Genomic DNA, 26791 nt, shown 5'->3' with positions numbered 1-26791 from the left:
GGTATGTTTCTCTACCACCAGTGGCCAAAATCTGCCCCCAATCCAGACAACAAGCACCACGACGTCATCCAAATTTTATTCATGTTTGAAATAATTTTACAAGGAATATTTTTTAACAACTTATTTATTTGAACAACTATGCCAATTTGTGATAACTGTAATAGCTGATATGGACTCAACTACAGTCTCCATCACTCATAGTGGACCACAATCAAGTGAAATGAAAACAACGTAAATGATTTGCAACACTTACATTACATGATGTACCATTTCTCATTTACCAAATTCAATCAACTGTCTGTGGGAATATTTTGACTACAACAACAGAACATATAGTAGGAATGTTTACACCCTAAATTAAGAATAAGAAAAACAAAATAAGAAGACACATACTAGTAAACATAGGAATAAGGTACAGCTACAGTCATTGTGGTTGTGTCAAGCAGCAAACCAGCTCCATTAAATCATAAACACACAATTTGCAATCTAAAGAAATAAAATAGCTCATGCTTATTTTGATGTAACATCACAGAATAACATGTTAATGGCGACACGACAGAAATAACCAAACCTGAAGGAAAAAATAACATTGTAAATGGAGTCCCTTTACACATGTGCACAAACTCCTGAAATTACATTTCCTACAGTAAACATTCAGAAGATTTTTAAAAAATTCACATTATTTTCTTCATAACGCCAAGGTCAATTTCTATTCAACAAATACAAAAATGAGATGTTGAATAAATAAATACATTTAATAAGATGTAGTACAGGTACAGATGGAGATACAGATATGGCATGTGGTACTTGCAGACAGAAAACAGACTTTTAGTCAGATAGGCTGTGAGAATGTGCAGTGCATTTTTGGGAGTGTTCAGAAGAAGCTTTTCTTGAGTTTGATGGTTGGTGCAGTTTGCACAGTTGGCTGAGCTTGCCTGGCTGCAGCTTTGGCTTTGCTGCTTGCCTGATTTGCCCGTATAGCAGATTCCAGGCGGGTTTTAAGCTCAGGTGCTGCACCAATTACTACTTTGAAGGCAGCTGGATAGAGGGGACCAATCCACATTAAGTTCTGAAGGGCAAAATCATGCAGGCCCTTGGAGACTTGGGGCGCAGAGGATATGGCATTTTCATCCAAAAGGTAGGAAACGAGAGTTGGTACAAGAAGAGCAAGCAACTGAACCCCTATTAAAAACACAAAAACAGTGGTCACTTGAAGGTTGTAGCCGATTAGCTGCAGAAAAACTCAGAACTTAAGTACAACACATCTTATTTATGAATTATACGTTAAATAGTAAATAATACAGAAAAACAGACAGGCATAATTAAAAAAAGCTTCTATTTGAATAAATACTATAGAACATAAGAAATGCAGGTCTTAAATGTAACATTAGAATGGTACTTACGGTTCTGTTCTTCACCCATGCTGACCAGGTTCTCTAAAACCCTAATGCCCTCCTGCACAGCCTGCAGCTCGGCAGCAGTACCTGGCCGACTAAACTCCACTGCCTTCAGTTTCTCCACCATGAGTGGAGCCAGGGCGTGGATGTATGGGGTAGAGAGAGCACGGCTGGAGTGCTGAAACACTGACAACAGCAGCTGGTAACACCGGGCCTGAACCTGTGGAGAAAATGAATTCATTTGTTTAAATTGTCCACACAGCTGGAAAGCCCAATACGCCTTCTCCCCTACTTTCATTTGCTTATACTAGAGTGTTTACCCATGGATCACTGGAATTGAGGCCATTCTGGAAGCAGTCTATGCAGCCCTTCTGCAGGACAGTCACTCCAACAAGCTCGTTGTTGGCTGAGAGCAGAAAGAGTGTCATCGCTGTCAGCATACTGACCTGATCCATATCAGGTCTGGAATCATCTGCAAATATGCACACCCATAAACAAACATACAATCCGTTATTAAAGATTAAAGAGAGTCCTTCAAAAAAAGTGTCTTGACACTCAGATATCCAAGTGCTTATGGCTACCTGGCTGTGAGTACTCGAGCACAGATGCCAGGCTGCTCCTGACTAGTCCAGTCCACTGTGTGTGTATGCTCTCCACCCGCACCAGTGCAGAGGTTATGATGGTCTTTATGCCCTGCAGGGCAGCTGCTACCGGCACAGGCACAGAGTTGTCAGAAGTCTTAAGTGCAGTCTCCCTCAGTACCCCAGTGATTAGGAAGAGCACTGTAGGTAGGATGGTCATGCTTCCTATAAAAGGAGATGAACAACTGAGAAATTCACATTCAGTGAATCACACAATGCTATGACAATAGTGTTTGAACCTAAGTCCAACTGCACACATTTTATAACTATTTTTTTATTCACCAAGAAGAAAATTATTTTACTAGAGCACAAAGCAAACATGAAATAATCTGTCTTGTTAATAAATGTAATCATGATGATTATTATGCTAATCATATTCTCTGCCAATCTGAACTGTGCAGAATGAGAAGACAACATTTTCTAAAAATTGTGAAAAAGATAAAAACTGGAACAGTGTCAAGCTGTATTGTGATTGCATAGAGAAGGCAAACATTGGTTGTTCTTTTGCCTCAGGCCTCACCAGCAGGAGAGCAGAGGGAGGGCAGCTCTGCCAGGATGGAAACTGTGTTGGCCACCAGCTGTGCACTTTCGTCTGAGAGTCGTTGAGGTCTGAGTGGGGCATGGCTGGGTGATTCCTTCACACGCGTATTAAGCTGTGGTAAGTGGCGGACCAGGATAAACACAAGCAGCTCCATGGCTGCAAACACCAAAGACTTTCCCGGGACCAGCTCCCCTGTGTTTTCTCCTTCCCCTAGGCTGGGCTGGAAGTCTTTCTTGCCTTCTTCCTCTTTGTCTATACAAAATAACACAGTGACCTAGATCACTCAAACAGCCACACAACCAAGATAATTTTACTATAAATTTAAAAATCAGCTGACTTCATTTTAATGTTTACATCTTTTGTTCAGTCATCTTTCAGGTGGACAAATTAGCATGACAATTTTGTGTTTTCAGAATACAGCAGTTTTTAAGTAAATGTAATCCTGTAGTATGAAAAGGTTGCTAACCTTTGCTGCTCCTCTGTCGCTGAAGATGATCCTGTGCAGCCCTGATGGTCTCCTGTACCACTGCAGTGACTTGGAGCTGTACTGCAGGAGGATCCCGCGTCAATAGCAGCCTGTGAAGCACATTGAGGAGCTCCACTGCCAACTGCTACAAAAAAACAACAGTGGCACCAAGGTTAAACAGTATGGATGTCAATATCATATCATTCCTAGCTCATTGCCAAAAGGTCCAAAAAGCAGTTTCCTGAATAGAGACTAGGAAGTGAGGTAGGCAGACAGACATTTTCATTCTCAGCTTCAGAAAAAACAGCTCCACAAATGTTTACATTGTTTAAATTGTATTCTATTACGATCTGTGACAAAGGACAAAGTGGAGAGAGGCATACCGTGTCCCAGTTCAGGGACTCTATTTTCTGAATATACACTTCTTGATTTAGGGTTGTACAGTTGTCCCACTTAAAGGAGAAAGACAACCCAAAACTGTGTCTGTCAATTGTGTAATGGAGCAAATCTTGTCACCTTGGAAGGTCTGTACACGTAACACATCCCTGTTGTTTTTAGCAAATGGATGACTAAATTAAATCAAATGTTTGTGCTTGATGCTTTGTGAAGTTATTGTTTGCTTGTTAGGCAACATAACACTTTTCCTTGAATTTATTTATACATTTCAATTGAAACTGCAATTGCATTGCTTAACTACTGTAAATTTAGACTTTAAAATAATTTAATGGCACATATTTATCCATAATTCCTGCAGACTGACACGTGTCTTTACCTGGTCCTCTGCAATGTGGGTCTTGGCGCAGGGGGATTCAAGCAGAGTGCACAGTGCCTGCAGGCAGGACATCACATGTTCAATGGGCTCCTCAGGACGTGGGAAGCAAAGAAACTCTATACTGACACCTAAGAGAATAACACAAAATTGCACTTAGGTTGTTTATTTACAGTAAAGGAAGATGAAATTTTGAGAGAAACACTGTAACTACTGTGAATGTTCTACACCACTGATGGTAGCCGAAACGCTTTACCCAACATAAGATGCATCCTGTCTTTCGCAGACTCCTCAAAGGTTTTTGTAGTGGAGGAGGCTCCTTGAGGGAGGGCAGGAGTCTTTAAAGGAGCCGAGGACATTTCTTCTTTTTCTTCACCAGCTCCAAACCCAGTGCTGCTCAGCCACAGGGCCACAGCATGCAGCACAGGGGCCCATGAACTGCGGTAATGCAGCCTTGCTGTGTCTATAGTCTCCGGAGTATAGAATGCTCCACCTAAATACAGACACATAATTGTTAAAAAAAACACTTTGATATCAAATTTAGTGTTTGGTCAGGTAAACTGACTCTTTTACCATCAGGGGGCAGCTGACTGGAGAACTCAGCCGGCAGTGTGAGCAGAGCATAGTCTCGCAGCATAGCCAGCCAAAGGCGGCTCAACGAAGGCAGTTCCGGCTGCACCAAGGTGATGAGGCTATCGGGTGGCAGCACGTCGGCGCCTAGATCCTCCTCATCTTCGTCGTCATCTCCACTTCTGACCGGCTTAGAGGGTTTAGACTCTGCTTCTTTTTTAATTTTCATTGCCACCACATACACCTGTGCAAGTGAGCCAGTGCTTACATACAGTATATAACGATTTTTGTGTATCATTTGCAACACAACAAACGTGGGCTCTGCTCAGACACTTTGGTCTCACCTCAGCCCATGCCTTCAGCACAGCCAGTTTCTCCATTGTGGTTGCACTTTCACTGTACAGTTGACTAGATGAGCCTTTCCCAGTCTGCACTTTGTCTAAAGATGACACAAGCAGGTTGTGGACTCTCCGCAGGTCATTGAGGTCACTGACTACACCACTTCCAATCCATGTACTGCACACCTGTATCAAGACAATAAGGGGCAAAAGTAAATGCAGATTTTTCACCTCCTCTCTCCCCTATACGTTTAAAAAACTACTATACACAAGAGATTATTTATGACTGACAGGGCATGATGTCATTATACTAGATGGAGGAATCAAATAATATTTATTACCACGTACAAGACTTTTTTAATAATACTGTAAAGACGGTTAGGTAGAAAATATGTTACAGCAGAAGCACAGCAGTTTTGTGTTCATCTTGTGCATCTGTCAGCTTCTTGGCAAGAACATTACAGGTGAAAAAAAATGTTTTACTGTACCTGGCATGCCTTGGCTGTTATGTCAGAGGGTGTATCAGGTGAAAATGCAGGTCTGAGTGCAGCTCCAACCTAAAACATAATAACATAAGTTGAATCATCTAGTTTGGTGTACATTTAGCGTTTTATTCTTAAGTAGAATGCGGTATGCTAATGCAACTCACATTGGCCTGGTATTGTTCCAGGATAACATGCCCTGGGAACTCAGGCTCTGGTACAGATGCAAACTTTTTAATGATATCCTCTAGGGCCTGAAGGCCAGCCATCCTCAGCTGGTTACTATGATCTGTGGCTGCCATGAAGGCCATGCGGATGAGGTCAGACAAATGGAGCACCAGCAGATCTCCTGGGCAGAAAGGAGGAGGAGGAGGCGGTTACCTCAGTGAACAGCAACATTAATCAATTACAATATTTTTACCACTTCACCAAGTCCCGCTTGCATTTCTTTATACCTTTGTCTTGTTGTAAATGAAACACGTGCTTGCATCGACTGAAAAGAAATACTGATCTTGAGACTGTGCTTTAATTGAGTTTTAGTTAAGCTGCACCTTTGGGGAGATTAGCTGGAAGCACCAACATGGAGATGACCCAATCACTCCCAGTCACTATATTTGGCTCAGCTGCTTCCCGAGCTGCAATATGTGCTATTACTGTCTAGCCTGCAGAATGCTTTCTTTTTTCTTAGGAGTCTATATACAAACTGGTCACAGTAAAAAAAAATTACATTACCTCTGCTTACTCATGTCTGTTTTTTTGCATCTTTACATAACATGAACAAACTACTGGAAGGTATCTGTCAGCATTGCATATCATACCTTTGGGGTTCTTAGCCTGTGCGGATCGAGCAGCTGCCAGGTCAAAATGTGCTTTGTTTGCATTCTCACAAAGTAGGATGATGCGGCACAAGCAGTCAGCGGCAAACACCCGTGTAACCCAGCGTGGAGCCACAGAGGGTTTGGACTTGTCATCTTCACCCAGGCCTGTGAACATGGTGTCATCATCCATCTCGTCTTTCTTCTCTGATTCTTCCTCATCCTTTTCCACCTCAAATGCAACAGCTCCTCCCACATCTGAACGAGAAGATGGACACAGAGCTGTGTTTGTTTTTTTTTACTAGACTGGAATGTCTCATATTGTGCACAAAGTTTGGTGAGTAGTACCAACATTCCTTTCTTACACTTTCAAGTTCCTTTGAAGCAAAAAATAGTAATATATCATATTAGCTGTTTTTAAGATATACCTGTAGTTGCTGCCAGGACATCCTTGCAAAGTTTAAGCCAATGAGAAAGCTTTTCAACAGCAAGAGAGGACAGCATGTGGCCTAATGTGTCATGAATATCAGAGCACAGCTTCCTATCCGTCTCACGGTCCAGCATTCCAAACAGCACACCCTCCAGTCCTGTCTCTGTGATGTTCAGATCTGAACAAGGGAGAAAACCAACATCATCAAGGCTTACAGTGCCTTACTGAGTCAGACAAACAAAACAGACTGCTCCTGTCAGGTTCACATTTTGCACTCACTGATGGTAGTGTTGTCTCCTGCTCTCTTTGCTAGGCTCATAGCATATTCACAAACTTCTGCAGCCTCTCTCTGGGCAAGTTGTCTCAGGCAGGCGACAGCAGCACGCCGCAGCAGCAGGTGAGAGCTGCATAGGTGCACCTGCAGGTACCCCATAGGAAATTAAAATTAAAATAAAGACAAAAGTAGAGCTGTCTTATAGATAAAAAAAAAACATATCATGTCTTACACAGAGACAGGGCACCAGGCTGGACAGGTTGACATGTCGTGGTGCAAACATGTGTAGCTGTTGCAAACATGAGATGGCAGCAGCCTGTACGAGGGAATCAGAGTGGTCCTGCATTATAGCACAGCCAACCAGGCAGGATGAGCGGATCGTGGAGATAGTGGCTCCATTTCCTTGAAAATCCACACATCACAGATAAGGGAGAGAGAGAAACATAAGAACATTTTTACTGAGAAAATAAAACCAATCTGCTTCAATGACATGGTGTTATAAAGATTATTACACTGCCACCTGCTGGCAAAGGTAAGGTATGTTTTATACATTATAAAGAAATGGGTCAAACCATAATAAAAGGTGTGTGATTTAGTTTTTGTCCCTGTTACCCTGTAATTCTGGGCCTACAGTAGTGATGAGAGCTCCTAAACAGCGGCCCAAACACTGGTGCACTTCTGTGTGAGATGGGGGGACAGTGAGGAGCAGGGTGAGCACCAGGGACAGAGTGGGCTCCACGTAGCCTCTGTACATAGGACCACTGGAGTCCACGATCAAAGCCAGGGAGTGTAAAGCCCATGTCTGTCAAAAAAGCACAGACTATAAGTACTTGTAAAGCACAAATGATAAAACAATGCTTGATGTTTTCTCATTAAAATTATACTTAGAAATTAAATACAATCAAACCTAAAATGTACAGCTCAAAACCATAAAAAGGTTTAAGCAAAAAAACAAAAAAAGTAAAAAATATTTAATGACTATGAATAAAATATAATATATAGTATGGTCCTGCTTATTAGTTCACTGTACCTGAACCTCATGAGAGGATCCATCCTGTGCCAGAGCCAATAAAATGCTGACACTGGTCTTTAAGTGCTGACCAGAGCCAATTCCTCCAACATATCGATGTAGACAGCCAAGAGCCAGCGAATGGCCTGTCCTTGAAACAACATCGCGGGCCGACTTCAGTCTGGAGGTTAAGAAGAAGTGATATGAATCACATGATTAAAACCAGGGATAAGAAGGTAGTACAAGCAAACACACAAGAAATACTTACTTGTCAAAGCTGGTCTGAGCCATTCTGGCAATGAAAGTAGCCTCTCCCACCACCTGAGCCATCCTGCCCAGTGCCTCTCCAGCAGCACAGCGTAGGATGGGGTTTGGATTGTCCAACGCTCCCATCACCAGGGCAAGGGCTGACTTACGTACCTCCTCAGGACCCAAGGTACTCTTATTTTCTGCTAAGCCCTTCAGTCAGCAAGGTAGAATGACAGATATTAGATTTACTCAAAAACATGGTGCCATGTCCATTTGTATCTGAGAGTTTTCTCACCTTGAGAGCACTAAGTACTGCAGTAAAGATGTTCAGTTGGACTGCCTGCTGCCGAACACCTTTAGCCTGCTTGATGCACTCTGCAAAGTGATCTAGCATCTGCAGTCTGAATCATACACGGTTATATAAGTTGGGTACAATGAAGAAAGTGCATGGCAGAAAGATTTTAGATTAAAAGTAAATGTTACATATAAAAGAAACATACACAAATATGACATCTGGTGGTGACATCTTTTGAATGTTTAAACTAATTAACATATTACATTACAGAAAACATCTAAACTTAATAAAATACACACCTGTGTTTGAAGGAGACATGGGGGAAAACCACACCAAACAAGGCCACTGACGCATCAATAACCGACACACCCAAAGGAAGAGGCCCAGGAATGGCCTCACCAACAGGGATACGCAGGTAGATGGAGGAGGGATCATGCTCCAGCGCTCCACTGCCAGACGCACTATTGGGCTGCAGCTGTTAATACAGCAGTATCAAAGTCAATCAGGACATGATGTTAAATAGTGACCAAATAACACAGCAATCCTAAGAACTACCAATCAGAAGAGATTATTCAGCAGTAATCTCTGTGCATTTTCTAAATCTACAAGTAATTTTAACAAACCTGATCCTCTATGCATTTGTGGTCGGTTTCCTGTAGCCAGGAGCCCATGAGAACGCTGTCATCATAGTGACAGAGGGAACGCAACAAAGATGTGGTGGTGTTGGCCGAGTTGTCAGTCAAAGTGAACTCAGCCACCAGCTCCCTCAGAAGGGCGTTGAAGCTACCTACAGAAGAAGATTAGGAAGTTTAAATTGGGAGGTTTGATTATGTTCTTACAGCTGTTGGAAAAATGAACAAAAATGTGTTACCTTCATAGGACTTAGGAGGTAAAAGAGCCAGGATGTCGTACAACCTGAGCCTCACCATCGCCGCACTTGCTTTGAGGTGAGCTCCATGGACCTTTATGATGGCAGGGACCCTAACAAAACGTAAAAATATGATCATTAGCAGAAAAACACAAACTAATTCTCAAAAGGACTAAACTGAACCACTCTGAACAAAAATACTTAACAGCACTGCACTCACTGAGACATCATTGTCATAGCACATTCAATGGGAGTCATCAGTCTTCTGATCACATCTTCTGTGAGAAGCTCAGGACAGTGGGCCACAAAACTACGCATGGCTAGGAAAGAAAGAAACGGGGTGTCAGCTAGAAATAGGTCTGTTGAAATTACAGACTTAAAGGTGTGAAGGTAAACAGGAAGGTATTTCTTTACCACACAGGGCTCCGGCTCGGCCCTCCAGGGTGACCTGCCAAGTGAAAGAGTCTCCTCTGGCCTTTTCTGCCTCCAGTTCTTTCTGAGAGCGAGGAAACACATTCCTCCATAGGAGCAGCATCTTGGGGAGGTGATAGCGCACCAGGGAGGAACCTGGCAATACATGCAATCAGAAACTGGTGACATGGTTGCCAAGAGCTTAACGACAAATTGCCATGAAATGTCTGGAAGGCTCACCTAGGGTCATGAGGGCGCCCAGCAGGAGCCATCCAGCCTGTGTGCGCTGAAGAGACAGTCGACTATTCTGAGCTGCTGTCCGCAGGAGGTCTTCAGCTATACTCACCACCAACTACGAAAAACAAAAACAAATTGAGTTTAATGTTTAGGTCTGCATTACCTTTAGAATGTTTGACAATTCAAATGTGTTCTTATGTAACACATATATGTATATTTAACAAAATCAAAACATTCATAAAGTTATAAACCATCCTGTTGGAAACTTCAGTGAAGTTGAACCATTAGGTGTGAATATATGCATGTCATAAGGGGCCACACACCTTTCCTTTGGACTGGGGGATACCCAGTGGACACTGATGTACCCCTCCCAGCAGGGCAGCCATGGCAAAGCTGTAGCCACTCACAGCCTCAGGTGAGCTCTTCAGGTTGTTTATTCTCTCTGCACAGCGGTCAAGCAGTGGGGTCAACTGATACGGCAGTGCCACGGCGACACAGCGCAGGCACCACGCAGCGGCCAAACGAGCTGCCATGCTTGGATGCAGCAGCACTGAAGTCACAGTTTCAAGAAGTCCTGGGGAACGGAGCAGACAATGCAGTATAATATTTGATTAATTTAGTCTAAACAAAGGATTTACATCCGCTCTACTGTTATTAATGTGTTATGTGCTGTTTAACACTTTGTGGCCCACCTATGGACGGTTCCTGGATTAGTGGGGAAGCTGTGGCACTCAGACTCTGAACTAGACTTCCCAACTCTTTCAGTGCACACACCATAACATGCTGACTGGCAGAGACGTCAGCTGCCCCTGCTTTGTTCTCACCACTGATGTCATTCACAACTGCCTCTGGAAGAACACATGGCAGAATAAAAAACAAGCAAAGAGCATGTGTTAGTGTAAAATGTCAAAAACAACATTTACCAACAGCAAATTTTACTAAACCTTTCACAATAAAATTACTTGATTCAATATTCACTATGTGTGCAGCACTGATGGAAAACATGGCCAGTGATTAATTGTAGCTCAAAGGCTGAGACTTCAGAACGTAATTAGAATCCTTTACAATCTATTAAAATGATGCTGTATAGTAATCATTTTAATTAGTTTATTAATTAGATTCCCGACTGACCACATTAGATCATGCATTGCTGTCGCACATGTTTTTTTTTAAGTTCTTTAACTACTATAAAAACCTACATTACAGAAAACAAATAGAGCCTACTGCTATATTGCCAAAACTCAGAGCTCTTTGAATTTTTAGAGATGCAACAGGCAAACACCAATTATATTAGTAATAAATATGGCAACAGAGAAACTGTTAATGTTTTAACGGGTTGCCAATAAGGTCATCAAATGATTATTTATCAGTCACTGATATCCTCAGAGCTCTAAACAGGCAACAGTCAACAGATCACGCTTAAGAAAAAAGTCAATTCAATGATTTCAGGAAGAGATTTGAAACTAAAACAGGGGAATACAGATTCAAGTCTTCATTGTGACTCCAAGAAATGTTTTACCAGTTACTTTTCGCACAGGGATTTCACAAAGTTTCATTTCAAGAAGTTGCACAAATCCAACCATTTGAAAAAAGTTGTTTTTTTTAAACAGGTTTAATAAAAAGTCCAAAACCAAGTCTTGACTGACACCAACATCAACATCTTCGAGTTCTATTTTAAACTAAGTAAAGTTGACATAGTTTTTGTAGGTGCAAAGCAAATCAGAGTAAGAATCATCCTTTTGAATAAGATTATAAAATGATTGGTGTATAGTTGTAATGCAAAAACAATGAAACTTAGGTGTACAGTAACTTAAAATTCTGCAAAATACATGCATCAAAGTTGTGAGTGGAAATGGCTTGTTCCTAATGTCAGTCCATTTAGTGTCACATGCAGTTTTTATGATGGTTCAAGCCAAATGGCAGAATGAGTTAAATATATGTCATCTGCCCCTCAAGCAAAAGCATAACGTGAATATGAAGGCAAACAGCCATAAGGGTAATGCCATAACAAATGCTTGACTAATGAATATCCTGACCTGGCTAAAATTCAGTAATGTTACTTAGTATGATGCTGATCGTGGTTAAAATAAATTGGTGAAGAAAAGCAAGTGTGATCCAAAAGAAGCAAAAGCAGAAAGCAAAGGGGAAGCAGAACCAGGCAATGCCATAGTATAGACCACACAGGAAAGGAAAAACAAGTCCTTACACAGCACAAGCACAAAGCATGCAAAGAGGTTGGAAACTAATTGAAGAGTGGATTAAAAGTAAAAATAATGGATGAGTACTTACTCTGTAATGCTCTGAACCGTGATATTTCCCCCCCATCCTCCTTACCCACAGCCCTCATTTGCTTGCTGATGGCTTGGCAGATTTCTTTGCCTGCTGCGATTTGAGCTTTCTCTCCGAGTAAACCCCCCAGGGTGGCGCGTAGCATGAAAGAGACGCAGCGGCGCGAGTACACAGCCTCAACATGTGTCTGGGTGGCCCGTGGGTGAGATACCAGGTCCAAAACATGTGACAAGAAGGTGGCAAAGTTGCGCTCCAGCCACTGACCACCAAGTGTAGTCACAAACACAACATAGGCCTGAGGAAGAACAGGGAAGAATATGTGTCAAGTATCAGATCAGACAAAATGGGTTTGGTTGCTATTAGATTCTAAGAGGTCAACTCACCTGTGTAACGCCCACCCGCACCTCCCTGCTGACAGAGCCACCACCCTTTAACATTTCGCCTCCGCTCTTCAGGAAGCCAGATCCACCACGCAAAAAGCCTGTAGCCATTAGCTCGAGCACCTCCTCCAGAGTAGCTCGCTTCACATTCTGACGCATCACTGTGAAACAATATTAGAACTATGAACTACAAAAGTGTGTTAGCCAACATATTTTTACAATATTCGCATAAAACCTTGAAGTTACCAGCTGCTTGTTTGGGCATCAGTGCAGTAGCCATGACGGTCCCCAGCAACTTGGCCACTACTACTCGAACACCATAATTAGATCCCTCCAGGGCCTTGAAACACAAAGTGGCTACGTTCTCCAGCTCTGTGGTCCACATGAATACTGCCTCATTCTGCAGCTCCAATAGGCACTGACCACATAAAGACAAAGAAGATATAAAGACAAAACATCCTTTGGGCACCTTCTGTATTTTAGAACAAATAGTCCAGTGGCAGTTTGTGCATTTGTGTTTACCTATATCCTAAAATGAAAATGTATTTTGTAAATTGCACATTTCCTACTACAAACCTTTGCGACTGCACAGCGCACAGCCATTGACCTGTCTGTGAGTAGCGAGCGTGCATTCTTGTAGATATCTCTGTGACATGATGCTGCAGCTCCACCCAGTCCACTGAGCACCTTCTGTAAGCTAAGGAGGATCTCCCCTCTGCCTTGTGACTAGATCAAAAATTAAAGCAGAGCAGTACTGCACCGATATTCTACAAAACATAAAACATTCTTCCTGTATAACACTGATCAGTTCTCCATTCAATTTTGCAAATTTGTTCTTTTAAAAGTCATACCTCTGCACTTTTTAAGGCCTTCAATAGGTTATTAATCGTGTCTGGAAAGGAGCTCCCCAGCATCCTGCCCATCTTTTGATAAAAAGCTCCAACACATGCCACTGCAGCACTAGAAGGAAAGTTAGTGTGTGCATTAAAATTAAAGTATATTATACATCACTGTGCAGTGGTTCTCAACTGGTCTGGATTCGGGACCCACCATCATTTCTCAAATGCATTTAATCTTAAGGCAGACATAACAATTTAAAACTTTTCAGCAACATTTTTCTAAATGTAATCATTTCTATTCATAAATTGACTTGTTTTAACTGAGAATACTCACTGAATCTGAACCAACACTGAATTATGGAAAAATTCTGCTTTTTAAGAAGCAGTTTTTATGGAGTCATACTTGCATTTCACCATGATCAATTAGTATATGTGGGTTTTCTTCTATGGTCAAACAGTGGGTGCCAGTATTACAGGGCATAGTCGTCACCTACTGTTGAGGAGTGTGAATAAACCACACATTGTAAAAAAGGTAAAAAGCCTGGCAAAGCAACCCACTGAAAGCGGGTCTGTGGCCTACCAGTTGAGAATCACTGATTTAATGCTGCATACTGGGGTCTTACAGTTTTGTAGGCAAGTATGCAGGTGTGTCGTCCTTGCTTTTGATGATGTCATTACATTTATCCAAAGTCTGAAAAACAGTGAAAGTGTCGCCGATGCTGTAGAGGGTAGCAAGGTTTTTGGCCAGCAGTTTTCTTGTTGGAGGACCTGGGGCACTGCTGATTAGGCCTGTCAGCTGTTCCACCAGCTTCTTCTGCTTCTCTTTCACATCAACCTGCCATTCATGCAACAAGAGTTCAAACAAAGATGCCTCCAAAAACATTCAGTGAGAAACAAAATATCTAAAAATTCACCTTATTCTCGGCCACAATAACTTTATCCAAGAAGCGGAGCCATTCGAAGATGAAGACGGGCCTCTTGGCTTCAGTAATCTGGGCCAGAGCATCCTCATTGAGCAGCAGACTGTGAGCCAGCTCCATGACGAGGACTTTTTAACACAATGCTGTCCTCCCTCGTCCTGTAGTTACACTGCAAATAAATGTGACTCCTTCAACATTCACTCTTTCATCTCATTAACCTAATCTCTAAATAGTTTAGTTAAACACAGCAGTTGGGTTGCTTTGTGAAAGATTTCGGCTGAGCCAAATAAAGTATGTCTTTCTACTAGCAACAGAAACCATCTATGGACCCTTTTCTCACAGTGCCTTTAATAGTTAATTGGCTAAATGTCAGTACACTCGTAATATTATACCAGATGACGCTTTTTTAGATATTTAAAAAATGAGTTCATCTTTAATTCATACTTGGGTAATACTCGATAACACCTGCTTCCAGCTGTTGACAGCAGAGCCGAGCTGGTTAGCAACGTAACATTAAGCTAGCTAGTTCCTCAGCGGAACAATCTAAAACCTGTGTTTGTTATGGCGCAAACTGAGCGTTAGCTCTCGTGTACTTAATCGTCTAGCTGGTCAAAAACATATCTGCAATCATTATGTCCCAAAAGTGCAACATACATAACAAAAATGTTAATCTTACCAGTGTTTCGAAGACCCAGGACAAATGACGACTAGCGTCAGCGGTGTCGCATTGGGATGTGTCCGATGTGAAAATAGGGAAATAAATAAAAGGTCATATAGCTTTAGTCTAACCAGCAAATATTGTTTCATTTTATATCAAATACATTTATCAATATACTTTATGCGTTCATAAGCAAAATATTTAGTCTGAATGACTTTAGTCAAACGTTGCGGAACTTTACACAAGATTGGTACGTTGTAGCTCGTCGGAAGGCATATTTTAACGAACTAAACATTCGTGAATTAAATACAAATCGCCAACCTTACTAGAAATTAGTCGGTGTGCTGGTTTTTCTACATATTCTTCTATAAAACGATCATAATGTCTGACGAAGAGGATGATTACATGTCTGATGCGTTTCTTAGTAAAATGTGAGCTTTTGTGAGGAGTATATGTTGGACTGATGGATGTCGAATACTTTTATGTGGTGTAAATTAATGTAGAGAGCAAAATTAGAGCGATGGCTTCGCAGACATAGTTTTAAGACCAACTATCACCGATTTGACTGTGTTCTTTTATCTGTTAGACAAGATGTGAAGCCCGGTGTCAGCATGGTGAGACGAGTCAAGGAAGCAATGAAGAGGGAGGAGCAGCAAAAGGAGAAGAACATCCAGAACCGACAGAAGACCTACAAGGAGCAGGAGAAGGAGAGTCGAGAAGCAGCTTTACAGAGCTCCATTAGCAATGAAAACAAAGGATTTGCACTTCTGCGAAAAATGGGTTACAAAGCTGGCCAAGGCCTTGGAAAGGAAGGCAAGTTTCTTCTTTGGGGAATAATAATATTCTTCATCTACTTTGCAGCTGTTTAGTATATTAACATAAACCTATCACCTCTTCAGGAGCAGGCAGAGTTGATCCAATTCCTCTTAATATAAAAACTGGTAAGTGCCATATTTTTTATATTTTGAGGCAACTGGGGGTTTTGGCTTAGTCTTCTTTTCTGATGCAGACAGAGGTGGCATTGGAATGGAAGAGGCGAAGAAACGAAAAGCTGAGGAGGAGCTTGAACATTATCGACAAAAAGTACGAGCCAAACAGCAGAATGAGACGAAATCTTTGGAAGATTTCAGGTGAAGGTTGCAGCTGGCTGTGAGAGGTGTTTTGCCGCTGAACATGCCTCATTGATACTGTAACACAAAAATATGGTATTAATATAATTTTGTGTTTCCCCATTCCAGATCAAGAGTAAGGACTGAGAGGGAGGAACGAAAGATTGAAGGAGATCTCGGAAGGAGTCAGCGAGCCTGTGAGCAGCTTGACAGTCAAAAGGTTGTAGAAGTTATGACCATAACAAAAACTCATCAGGACATTCCAATAATCATACCATAAAATAATTATAACTTTTATGTAGTATTAGAATGCTGCAGTTGGTGTTATATTTGAGTTGCCTTTCCATTGCAGGGTACAACTGTCCCAAGAGAGGACTGGTACTGGCCTAAAGCAGATAATGGTGAGGAGGAGGAGGAGGAAGATGTTCTTAACCAGCAGCCGGAGGAAGAAGATGAAGACTTTGTGGAACTCACTGTTAGTATTAATTCATCTTGTATATTCAGTGAAGTTTTTAGATCAAATATATGACCATAAAGTAAATTGTTAAATAGCGTTAATTTGGTGCTGGTGTAAATACTGTGAACTTACACTATATAATAAAACTATGCTTTATCTTTTTATTACAGTCTTTTGATAAACTGCAAATCTTAACATCCTATTTGAGAGGAGTCCATTTTTACTGCATATGGTGTGGAACCACTTATAATGGTAAGAGAGCTAATAACATGGCTGTACATGTGTGGCACTTCTTGCTTATAAAAATATATATCATTTTCTTTTTGCAGACGAAGAGGACTTATGCTCTAACTGTCCGGGGGATACAGCAGCTGACCATGAATAAACATGGGCTTTATTCTTCATGTTTTGGGCTGGCAGTTTTTGATTTTTTTACATTTAGAAAAATTAAGTGATATATTTGATATTATATTTAAAATACATTGTAAAAACATTGTGCTGTGTTTTCATTAAATATTTTATGTTCTACTTTGCTGTGTAATGGTTCATTTCATTAAATATTATTAGTTTTATTTACGTTACTATTTTATTCATCTATTTTAACTATCTCCTAATGTCACCACAGAAAGCAAACTTTTTTTTTCACCAAAAATTGGATTCTCTGAAAACTATCTACACTATTATAATTTGAAGTTAAAAGGATATAACCTATAAAACGAATACTTTCCTCGTACTCTGAAGTGCTGAAATGTAATGTATGTAAGTCTTCTATTTGCTGTGAAGTTAGATTTCGTGTGACACTATAAACTACATTTCCCATGAGCCTTGGTTGCAATAATACGGAACGGAAGCTGTTAAAAGCTACATATAAGGACGTTTTGGTAAGTGTGGTGACCCACATTTCATTACCTATATGTAGGTAAATAAAGAAACAATAATACTTAGAGAGAACATGGTTTATATTGTCAAAAAAAACTTTAGTAAAACGTTTGTTATATTCAGACGCATCATGTGTGACGTTGGCCGACAGAATGAAACTTAATGCAAACGGCCCACCCTTAAACAACATGGACACGGAATGGATGACTGAGTGAATCTATGTTCTTTATTTTTATGTACAATTGTTTATGTAGAGATTGCAACCGTAGAGTGACTTATCATGGAAGCGAAAAACTATATAGCTAGATTAAACGAATTCGCACAAAAAACACGGTCGGACGTGAAATACGAAGACGTAGGAAGCGTTGGCCCCGACCACATTAAAACGTGAGTTCAAATAATATTCACGTTTATCTTTTGCACAAGTAGCAGCTGAAACACCTGTGATTTTAGAAGGACTGGCTCCCATTGAAGGGGAGCTTCGTATATTTCCGTATGCGTCATGCAGTTTGACATTAAGCCCACTGACTTATAGTAAGATGCGATATAGACTGAAGTAAGTTCAGAGTAAGTTAATAAACGGCTTTGAATGTCACGCAGAAGAATTGGAGTATGTTCTTATTGTGCCAGGTTGCATTTAGAGTTCCCAGATGTTTTCCGCATGTTAAAAGCCTGTGTTTAAAAGAAACACGTCTTGAAGTGAGTGTCACCATGTGACTGCTTCTGGGAGTTAAACATTAATAGTATTTGTGTATGGACTGAGCTGTGTAAAGCGCATAGTGCCATTACACAGGTCGATCAGGTGTTGGCACAAAAGGTGCACATCCTATTAATACACAAATTTCAAATACTCTATACTGTATAGTACTGTACCACTGTAGCACAATCAGTGGATCCATAACTGGGCATGGTCCTCTGTTTCACATCTTTCTGTTACATACATGCATTTCTAGAATTATTTTGCCATTGTAAAAGGGCTGTTATCCTTTTCCTTCAGATTCACCCAGAGAGTTATTGTGAATGGTAAAGCGTATCCTGAGGGCGTGGGCAAGAACAAGAAAGAAGCCAAGCAGAACGCAGCTCAAAATGCTCTGACGGGCTTGTTGGAAGAATCCACCGATAGTGTAAGATTATGACGTGTCCATTCTTGTGTTCCAAAGTATTTAGATTATGGTGAACCCATTACAGCACACATTTTTTAAATTTATTATCATTTTTACAGACAGAGAATGTATCAGAAGTCTTTACTTCCCCAGTTCAGCAGAGAAATATCAGTAACAGTATCAGTATCAACTACATAAGTTGGCTGAATGAGTATGGTCACAGGAACAGGGTGACTGTAAGAACTGTGGAGTCAACCAAGCTGGGACCACATAATATTACTCAGTAAGTCTTGGCAATGTGTCTGTATTCATCCATCGTTAGTATATTCAAATGGGATGTGTAAAATGTGACTTTAAATCTTTTAATGTATTTGTGTAACTGTTAGGTACTGTAGTTTTGTGGTTGGTGATAAGGAGTTCCCAGCTGCTTATGGAAATTCAAAAAAGGAAGCTAAGGAAGAAGCAGCAAAGCTTGCATATCAAGAGATCCACAATATTAAAACAACAGAGGTAAGTGGTTCCGTAATATGTCTACATGTAACCCAGCACAGTATCATCCTATGAATCATAAATACTGTACGTCCCATGCTTTGCAGACTGGAGATGAGAAACACACTGATGCATCGAGTCAACAAAAGGAGGAACTGAAGCAAAATGTGTCAGACCTTTGGTGAGTGTGAGTGGCTTTAATTCAACTCTGTTTGGTTCTTCAATGTTTTTAATGTGCTTTGTTTTGTTTTTTAGTAATATGACAAAAAATCTGACCATAAAGACCGAAAGCGTCAGACAAACCAATGAGACGAAGGAGAAACATTTCATCCAAATCATCCACGAGTACTGTCAGAAAGCAAAGCTGCCCCACGATTACGTCTTTGAGAGGAAATGCGGCCCACCTCACAGCCCTCAGTGAGTATTAGTGAAGCTGCAAAACAGAAATTGAAAAAAAAAAATTAATACTGGGGTCTAAATGTTCACTGTTATAGATTCTTCTATAAATTAGTCATCGATAAGAAAGACTTGGCTGTGGGCGAGGGTAAGAATGTGAAGGAGGCCAAGCAAAATGCAGCTCAGCAGGCCTTGCGTACTCTACAAGCACAGCCAGACTGGGACAGTAAGGTATTCCATTCATATTCTGTGGCTTTAATACAATGAAGCGTCTACTAAACAGTGGTAAGAGTTTATGGTAATGCTTTCAGGCTATGTCTGATGATGATCCACCATCCAGTCTGTCTACACCACCAAGCACATCGTAAGGCTGCAGCTGAGGAGTGAAACATGCTAAAGATTAATGAGAACAGTATTTTATTAATGTGTCTGTTTTCTTTAAGGGCTTCCCTTGATATACAAATGAAAAACACTCCAAGTGACTTGACCCCTGTAAAGGATCAGGTTTGTTTTTTTCTATTCACCCCTACAATATTTAAGAAATAAAAACCATTGGAAAATGCTTCAATAATTTGCATATTTTTTATTACAAAGGGTCAGAGTCCTAGTGTTAAGCCAAAAATAAGGTAAGCTAGTCTTTTGAGACCGCCTGAATTATGTCTGTATGATAACTAACATTAGTTTATGTTAGAAACCCCATGTTGTTCCTGATTATTTGTGTTTTATTAGACTTGCAGCAAATTTCAAAAATCCGGACAACAACAGGAAAGAGGTAAATCTTTGCTGTTAATCATATATATTTTGTGTCACATTAAAATCTTAAAAATATACTATACTTTAAGGATGTAATGCCCAACTTTAGTGACGTGATTCCAGAGTCTGTCCCAAGTGAGAAAAAATCTACCCAGTCAGTAACTTCAAGGTATGAAAAATGACATCAAATCGATTATTACACTATTAGATTCACTTTGGTTGCCTTTAATTCATGTTGTCTGTTCATATGTTTTCAGTTTGGATGTTTTTGTGTTCATGTAAAAGGTTTCTGTTAGAGTTTGACAACATCGAGTGCCTCGGCAAAGGAGCGTTTGGTCGCGTTTTCAGGGCGAGACAAAAACTGCTTGACAGGTTTTATGCTGTAAAGATCGTCCGTTGCAAAGAGTAAGTAAAGTTAAAAGTGCAGTATTTGTCTTTTGAATATTGGATTGTAGACAAAATATGGTTTTATGGTTCAGAAAAGCTCTACAAGAGGTGGGAGCACTGTCAGACCTCCACCACAGCAATATTATCCGATACTACACATGTTGGATGGAGGACAGTCAGTACCAGTGGGACAGTACCACTGAAAGCTTTAGCAGTACCCAGTAAGATTCATTCACTTACTAAAATACATTCCGTGTTTGATGAGATAAGATATTTTAAGATATATTTAATTTTACCTTTCCTTTTATTTTTAGGTCATCTCATAATTTATCTACAAAGTTCCTTTATATTCAGATGGAGCTGTGTGACTCAAAAACACTCAGGGTGTGGATAGATGAAAAAAATACTCAGAATGTGAAGAAGTCTCTTCGAAGCTCCAAAAGGAGAGAAGAAAGTCTGCAGATTGCTCAGCAAATGGTCAGCGGCGTCGAGTATATTCACTCCTGCATGCTCATCCACAGAGACCTGAAGGTGAGCCGAGCAGAGAGCATCATCTTTAATGGGGTCAGATCTGTTCTGAAGCTGTTTGTTTGTTTGTTTGTTTGTTTGTTTGTTTGTTTGTTTGTTTGTTTGTTTGTTTGTTTGTTTGTTTGTTTGTTTGTTTGTTTGTTTGTTTGTTTGTTTGTTTGTTTGTTTGTTTGTTTGTTTGTTTGTGTCCTCTGCTTAGCCGGCCAACATCATGTTTGGACAAAACAGAGAAGTGAAGATCGGCGACTTTGGCCTGGTCACTGCTGAGAACGATGCCGATGCTGAGAACCTGCTGGAGAGAACAGTGTGTAAAGGAACCCCGTCGTACATGGCCCCTGAGCAGGTCAGAAGCACACTACGCTTTGAATAGTTTAGATGTTTAAGGCACCAACTACTAATGTCTTTAAATCATGTGCGCTTATGTTATCTGTGACAGAAAAGCAAGACCACGTATGATCGAAAGGTGGACATATTTGCTTTGGGCCTCATATATTTTGAACTTTTATGGAACCTCCCTCTTGGACCTGAAAAGAAAGAAGTGAGTGGTTTGGGTTCTATGGTGAACCTCAGTGTGATACCACAGCAGGTTTAATTACAGTCATCATCATCCCAGAACCAAAGGCTGATTATTTACATAATTAACCAGTCATTACTTCCTACAAACCACTTCCATGCACGCCAGATTTTAGGCTAGATGTGGGACAGTTCAGTCCTCGTCAGTCATATTTTGACCTGTGCTTTTCCTTTTGTGACTCTCCCGTCATCACTGCATAATTCCAGATTTGGGAGAATGTCAGGAAGCAGCAATTTCCTTTGGCATTTTCTAGCAACTTTACTGAAGAGGTAACTTTTTGTCTTCACTTAACAATGTTAGAATCACAAACAGGGCAGGGAGTCTGATGTGAATCAAATAGTAAAATAAAGTTTGTTTTCTTGCAGAAACTAATTATAAAGTCAATGCTGCATGTGAAGCCAGAAGAGCGACCGGAGGCAAGTAAACTAAAGATGGACTTGGAGCAGTTCATTACTGATCTTAGGCAAATTAAAAGCATGTGCAGCGAGAGTAAGAGCGTCTGAACACTATGAAGAGGACCTTGGTTGACTGAAGCCTCCGAACGTCACAAGCACAAATATTTGTTTAAAGCTATTTTTTATGTGTGGAAACGTTTTTATCATGGACTGATATGAAGAGAATGAATTGAATGTGGTACTGCACTGGAAACCGACGGATGCAACATATTTGTACGATCATGTCCTTAATGTGTTGTAATGTATGTTTTCAGTAACTGAATACATGTGTTTGTATTGTAAATAAAGCCTGTAGATCCAATGGATACATGTAGCTGTCTTTGCAGCAAATGGGAGGTGAAGTGTTGTAGTGTACGTGTATTCATAATAAATATGTGTCACACCTTTTGGGGTGTGGCACAATAACCCGGAAATGAGATCCGACCCCAAGTCTGTTCACATGAGCCTGCAAATAATATAGTATAGTAAAGTATAATATAATAAAGACTGTGGGTATATCAGACATTAATACACAACAACTAAACCAGCTGGTGCGTGTAATCAGGTGTAATTGCGCATTTATAGCGCAACCTCTCACAATTATACAACAATTTCTTTGTGGCGTACTCGATGCACGGTTTCAGTTTCGATTCGTGACGTTTACGTGACGAAGTTAAAACTGGCCTGCTTTTTTATTACGGTATACGCATGCACGGAGAACGGGATGTGACCACAGGAGCGCAGTGACTGAAGCTGCGCCTCTACGATGGAACCTGGACGTTATGTCGCTAGACTAAACCAGTTTCTTCAGAAAAGACATTGTGATGCAGTGGTAGAGTATTTGGAGTGCGGCGAGGATGGCCCTCCCCATGAAAAAATGTGAGTCAAATACAATTGAATACATTATTATTGTCATGTTTATTATCGTAAATTATTGTAAAGTGTTGAATTTGGTCAAAGTTTCTCAATCGTAAGTTTGTATGTACGTTTAAACGTACGACGTTAAAATAAAGATAGTTTGAATCAAGGACTGTGCAAAACCCCACACATATGGTTATTATAATGTTCAGTGTATGGGTGGAGTCGATGAATGCAACAAAAATAGGAAAAGAAGAAAGTAATAAACGTCGAGGAGGAAGTCAGCAAACCGTCGCCCCCTAAAGGCTGTCGGCGGTAGCGCAGATTCAAGAAAAATAGGATCCGCTCAAAGCCACCAGCCACTCTATGATGTCAAATGAGCGTTTCTGTTTAATGAAGATGTGACATTTGTTTGCAGTTTCACCCAAAGAGTCCGACTTAACGGGGTCGAGTATCCAGATGGGGTCGGGAGGAGCAAGAAGGAGGCTAAAAATGTTGCTGCTAAATATGCCCTGGAATGTTTGGAGGGCCAACAAGACACAGATAATGCAGAGATATTATCGTCCCCTCAATCCAACACATTCACAGGGGCAAATTTCGTAGGACTTGTCAACCACTACTGTCAGGTTAAACACCTCCACCCCAAATATGATGAAGAATGGAAATCTGGGCCGTCTCACAACCCTCAGTGAGTTGAACCTGGCCTCCTGTAACACCTGTGACACCTGTCATTTATGTGAACAGTGAGCTAAAATGTTGCCTCTTTTTCAATACACAACACAGATTCTTGTGCAGATTAGTTATTGAAAACAAGGAGTATCCTGTATGCGAAGGTAAGAACAAAAAGGAAGCCAGACAACGTGCAGCTCATCTGGCCTGGTCTGCTCTACAGGAGCAGTCTGACTTTGACAGTAAGGTCTGTAACATTTGTGTTGCTCGTGTTGTATGATTGTACTGTAGGCTACACAGTAGTGAACACTGATTAATGACTTGTCTCACTGTGTCTGTGTATTTTAGGTGTCACTCAGGTCAACATGTTCAGACGACAGTGAATCAGCAACTACATCGTAGGTGCCATACACAGTACAGTCGCACTGTAATTAGAGCTAGACACTAAAATGTGCGCTATAACAACAACAGGCAAAGCTACTTTAAAAACAAACTACCAACTACTTCACACGAGATGAAGTCAAACTACTGCAAAACTAGTTCTGTGGATTAACACAATATTAATTTATTAGATAAGGTGGCTACATGTATTTCTTGACAGGTCCTACATTAATATAAAGTCATTGGTGACTGTGACTCTTTTTTTTAGAGAGCCTCTTGTGTCATCTGATGCAGCAATGGATATAAGTGACCCTGTAACGTCAAAAGATTCATCCAAGGACCAGGTGCAGTGTATTGTTCCTCTCTTATACAGAACCTCGTTTCCTGTTGAATCATCTAAGAGCCTGTGGTAAATGATTTGATCCGTTCATGTTTTAATTTTATTGTCTACGGATGCTGTTAAAAACAAGAGTATGGAGCAAAGTGTCAGTGATCCATCCGCCCAGTCCAGGTAATATATAATAACTGTATGAACATAGAGTTATTGCTTTTGTGTAAATTGTTTTACATGTGGCTGTTAGTGAGCTTTACTACACACTCAAACAACTTGTTGTTTGTGACTCTACAGATTCACATCAGACTTTGATTCCATGGAGCGTCTCGGTAAAGGAGGCTTCGGTTCTGTTTACAAAGTCAGAGATAAAATGTTGAACAAGTACTGGGCCGTGAAGATTGTCGCCTATCATGAGTAAGTTGAGAACTGTTCAGTATCATATATAGTTTGATCATTCAAATAACTGAGCTATTTCTGTCCAGAAAAGCTCTTGATGAGGCAAAGATATTATCAGACCTCCAAAACAAACACATTGTTCGATACTATCATTGTTGGAAGGAGGATTCAAAGTATGAAGAGGAGAGGGGAGACAGAAGCACCTACTGCTCTGAGTAAGTACCAGGTGTACAGTATACTGTCGTAGTACTGTGACGTTAGGGTAACATGCCTCTTACTTTTTTAAGGTCTGCCAGTACATCAAACATGTCATCATCACAGTACCTCTACATTCAGATGGAATTATGTGACTCAAAAACACTTAGAAACTGGATAGATGAGAGAAATCAGAGGACTGAGCACGTCTCCAAGAGAAGCGAAGACAGTCTGAAGATTGCTCAACAAGTCGTCACTGGAGTGGAGTACATTCACTCTAAGAAGCTGATTCACAGAGACCTGAAGGTGCGACAACGCTGATGTTCTTGGCTTCTGTTCCCTTTGCTCTCTTTGCTCTAATTGTTGCTGTTTCTCTGCTTAGCCTGATAACATCATGTTTGGGGGCGATGGAGCAGTAAAGATCGGAGACTTCGGTCTGGTCACTGCTGAGATGCATGACAGCCGTGAGACCTCGCTGGAGAGAACACTTCACAAAGGAACCCCGTCTTACATGGCTCCAGAGCAGGTGAGAGGTTCTGCAGTGTTCATTGTTCTGTTCCTCACTCTTTTCATTTGTTTCATTGGTCATAGTTGATGTGTTCCTAATTATTCCAAACAGTAGCAAATCTTTCCACCTGCCAATACTGTCATTATTTTATTACAGAAGATTGATCCAAAGTACGATCACAAGGTGGACATATTTGCTTTGGGGTTGATTTACTTTGAAGTTATTTGGAAAATTTCAACTGTACATGAAAAATTTGAGGTGAGTTTGTCCTAATTAAACTTAAAATTGCCTTTAAATACTTTATCCTGTAGCAGTGATACAAAGGTAACAGAGCTGACATCTGTGTTTAACTTAAAATGTCCTGGATAATAATATTAATATAATAATATTTTGTGTGTTCAGAACATAAAATGAAATATATTTTATTCCAGACAAATGAATATGTTCTTTTATCTTATTTTGCCAGATTTGGGAGAACGTCAGAAGTTCCCCAAAGGCTTTACAGAGACATTTTTCAAAGAGGTAGATTGACTTAATCTTACATGAACCTGTATTTCATGAACTACAGACTATCCTGTTCGGTACCTCACCGAAACAAAATCATGTACAGTACAGTATGTTTGTACAGTAACAAGAGCTTTTAAAGGTGGAAAGAAAGATATTTACTCCACAACTTATATTAGTAAAAAATCTACAACTGCACTTACAACTTCAAATGTGGTGCATTAGAAAATACAAACATTAACATGAAGTAGAAATACTCCTGCAAGGAACCACACAATTGTATTTTATTGCTAAGTTATGTACATTTTCTTTTTTTGGAGGCACCAATAATAAAGCTGATGCTGAGTGAGAGGCCGGAACAACGACCTGAAGCACGTTCTGTGAAGAGAGAGATCGAAATGTTGACTCAGCAACATCTGGGACGCGTGACTGTCTGAGGCTGAGAATTTGGAAACGTATTTGCCCTGATGCCTGTGATGTCGTCCAATGAAATTACGGGAATTTATACCCAAATCAATCAAGCAAAGGGACCAAATCTAACGGTTTTAATAGTATTTAGCTAAACACAAAATCAGCTTGTAGACATTTCTGTCTGGATTTAGTTTTAAATAATTGCATTTGTTGGGAAATTTGTATTTGAATTTACTATAAAGTAACTTTTACTTTAAAAACCAGTGGCCTTATGGCTCAGTGGGTACAACTTTGGCCTGGGAGGCAGGAGGTCGCCCTCAGAACCCATGTAATCCATCCAGGCGTGTCCTTGAGCAAGTCACTTCACATTAGCTCTCTGAGCGCCGCATGTGTGGCTGCTCGCTGCAGAACGATTTCCCCAAGGGATCAATAAAGCATGACTTATCTTAAAATATTGTTTGTGGCGATGAAGGTTTTATTCACAGGACTTCAAAAATTCTTCATGAATACTTTTATTTTCAGTACCATCCATCTATTTTTCTAACAGC

At 40.5% G+C, this 26791-nt stretch overlaps 4 protein-coding genes across 6 annotated transcripts; 3 read left to right on the top strand and 1 right to left on the bottom strand.

The window, feature by feature from the left end:
- Nucleotides 1-59: 59 nt before the first annotated feature.
- heatr5b (HEAT repeat containing 5B) lies at nucleotides 60-15052 on the bottom strand. 2 transcript variants are annotated; one of them, XM_029127785.3, is made up of 36 exons: nucleotides 14897-15052; nucleotides 14215-14389; nucleotides 13924-14135; nucleotides 13313-13421; nucleotides 13038-13187; nucleotides 12708-12879; nucleotides 12465-12622; nucleotides 12082-12376; nucleotides 10485-10640; nucleotides 10116-10366; nucleotides 9796-9907; nucleotides 9559-9711; nucleotides 9365-9464; nucleotides 9148-9257; nucleotides 8900-9063; nucleotides 8576-8751; nucleotides 8277-8382; nucleotides 8001-8191; nucleotides 7754-7913; nucleotides 7336-7525; nucleotides 6956-7125; nucleotides 6729-6867; nucleotides 6448-6627; nucleotides 6023-6277; nucleotides 5372-5553; nucleotides 5211-5279; nucleotides 4729-4908; nucleotides 4388-4628; nucleotides 4071-4307; nucleotides 3818-3945; nucleotides 3046-3190; nucleotides 2559-2831; nucleotides 1979-2203; nucleotides 1718-1869; nucleotides 1404-1617; nucleotides 60-1182 (listed from the first exon to the last, which is right to left on the bottom strand). In XM_029127785.3, exons 2-36 carry the CDS (start codon nucleotides 14338-14340, stop codon nucleotides 875-877), a joined length of 6189 nt encoding a protein of 2062 aa, XP_028983618.1. In that variant the 5' UTR covers nucleotides 14341-14389; nucleotides 14897-15052; the 3' UTR covers nucleotides 60-874. The 2 variants fall into 2 exon arrangements, with proteins under 2 accessions (XP_028983618.1, XP_028983620.1); XM_029127787.3 differs by having other exon boundaries at nucleotides 12127-12376.
- Nucleotides 15053-15147: 95 nt separating this feature from the next.
- On the top strand, nucleotides 15148-16972 carry gpatch11 (G patch domain containing 11). Its single transcript, XM_029127801.2, has 8 exons — nucleotides 15148-15309; nucleotides 15465-15691; nucleotides 15778-15819; nucleotides 15888-16008; nucleotides 16117-16207; nucleotides 16340-16462; nucleotides 16615-16696; nucleotides 16774-16972. Exons 1-8 carry the CDS (start codon nucleotides 15260-15262, stop codon nucleotides 16827-16829), a joined length of 792 nt encoding a protein of 263 aa, XP_028983634.1. The 5' UTR covers nucleotides 15148-15259; the 3' UTR covers nucleotides 16830-16972.
- Nucleotides 16973-17462: 490 nt separating this feature from the next.
- Nucleotides 17463-22313, top strand: LOC114842116 (interferon-induced, double-stranded RNA-activated protein kinase-like). Its single transcript, XM_029127633.3, has 19 exons — nucleotides 17463-17710; nucleotides 18321-18447; nucleotides 18546-18709; nucleotides 18813-18936; nucleotides 19023-19096; nucleotides 19171-19332; nucleotides 19410-19542; nucleotides 19623-19675; nucleotides 19755-19815; nucleotides 19906-19937; nucleotides 20041-20083; nucleotides 20154-20233; nucleotides 20350-20469; nucleotides 20544-20672; nucleotides 20766-20982; nucleotides 21179-21322; nucleotides 21416-21517; nucleotides 21760-21822; nucleotides 21919-22313. Exons 1-19 carry the CDS (start codon nucleotides 17604-17606, stop codon nucleotides 22054-22056), a joined length of 2073 nt encoding a protein of 690 aa, XP_028983466.1. The 5' UTR covers nucleotides 17463-17603; the 3' UTR covers nucleotides 22057-22313.
- Nucleotides 22314-22633: 320 nt separating this feature from the next.
- Nucleotides 22634-26699, top strand: LOC114842162 (interferon-induced, double-stranded RNA-activated protein kinase-like). 2 transcript variants are annotated; one of them, XM_029127738.3, is made up of 13 exons: nucleotides 22637-22866; nucleotides 23264-23533; nucleotides 23629-23761; nucleotides 23863-23912; nucleotides 24164-24239; nucleotides 24366-24406; nucleotides 24524-24643; nucleotides 24712-24840; nucleotides 24913-25126; nucleotides 25203-25346; nucleotides 25485-25586; nucleotides 25795-25850; nucleotides 26153-26699. In XM_029127738.3, exons 1-13 carry the CDS (start codon nucleotides 22754-22756, stop codon nucleotides 26160-26162), a joined length of 1458 nt encoding a protein of 485 aa, XP_028983571.1. In that variant the 5' UTR covers nucleotides 22637-22753; the 3' UTR covers nucleotides 26163-26699. The 2 variants fall into 2 exon arrangements, with proteins under 2 accessions (XP_028983570.1, XP_028983571.1); XM_029127737.3 differs by lacking the exon at nucleotides 25795-25850 and having other exon boundaries at nucleotides 22634-22866.
- The last annotated feature ends 92 nt before the right edge of the window (nucleotides 26700-26791 follow it).

This window comes from Betta splendens, chromosome 15 (assembly GCF_900634795.4).
Source record: "Betta splendens chromosome 15, fBetSpl5.4, whole genome shotgun sequence".
In the NCBI taxonomy this organism is placed as follows: Eukaryota; Metazoa; Chordata; class Actinopteri; order Anabantiformes; family Osphronemidae; genus Betta; species Betta splendens.
This window is presented reverse-complemented; position numbering and strand designations above follow the sequence as displayed.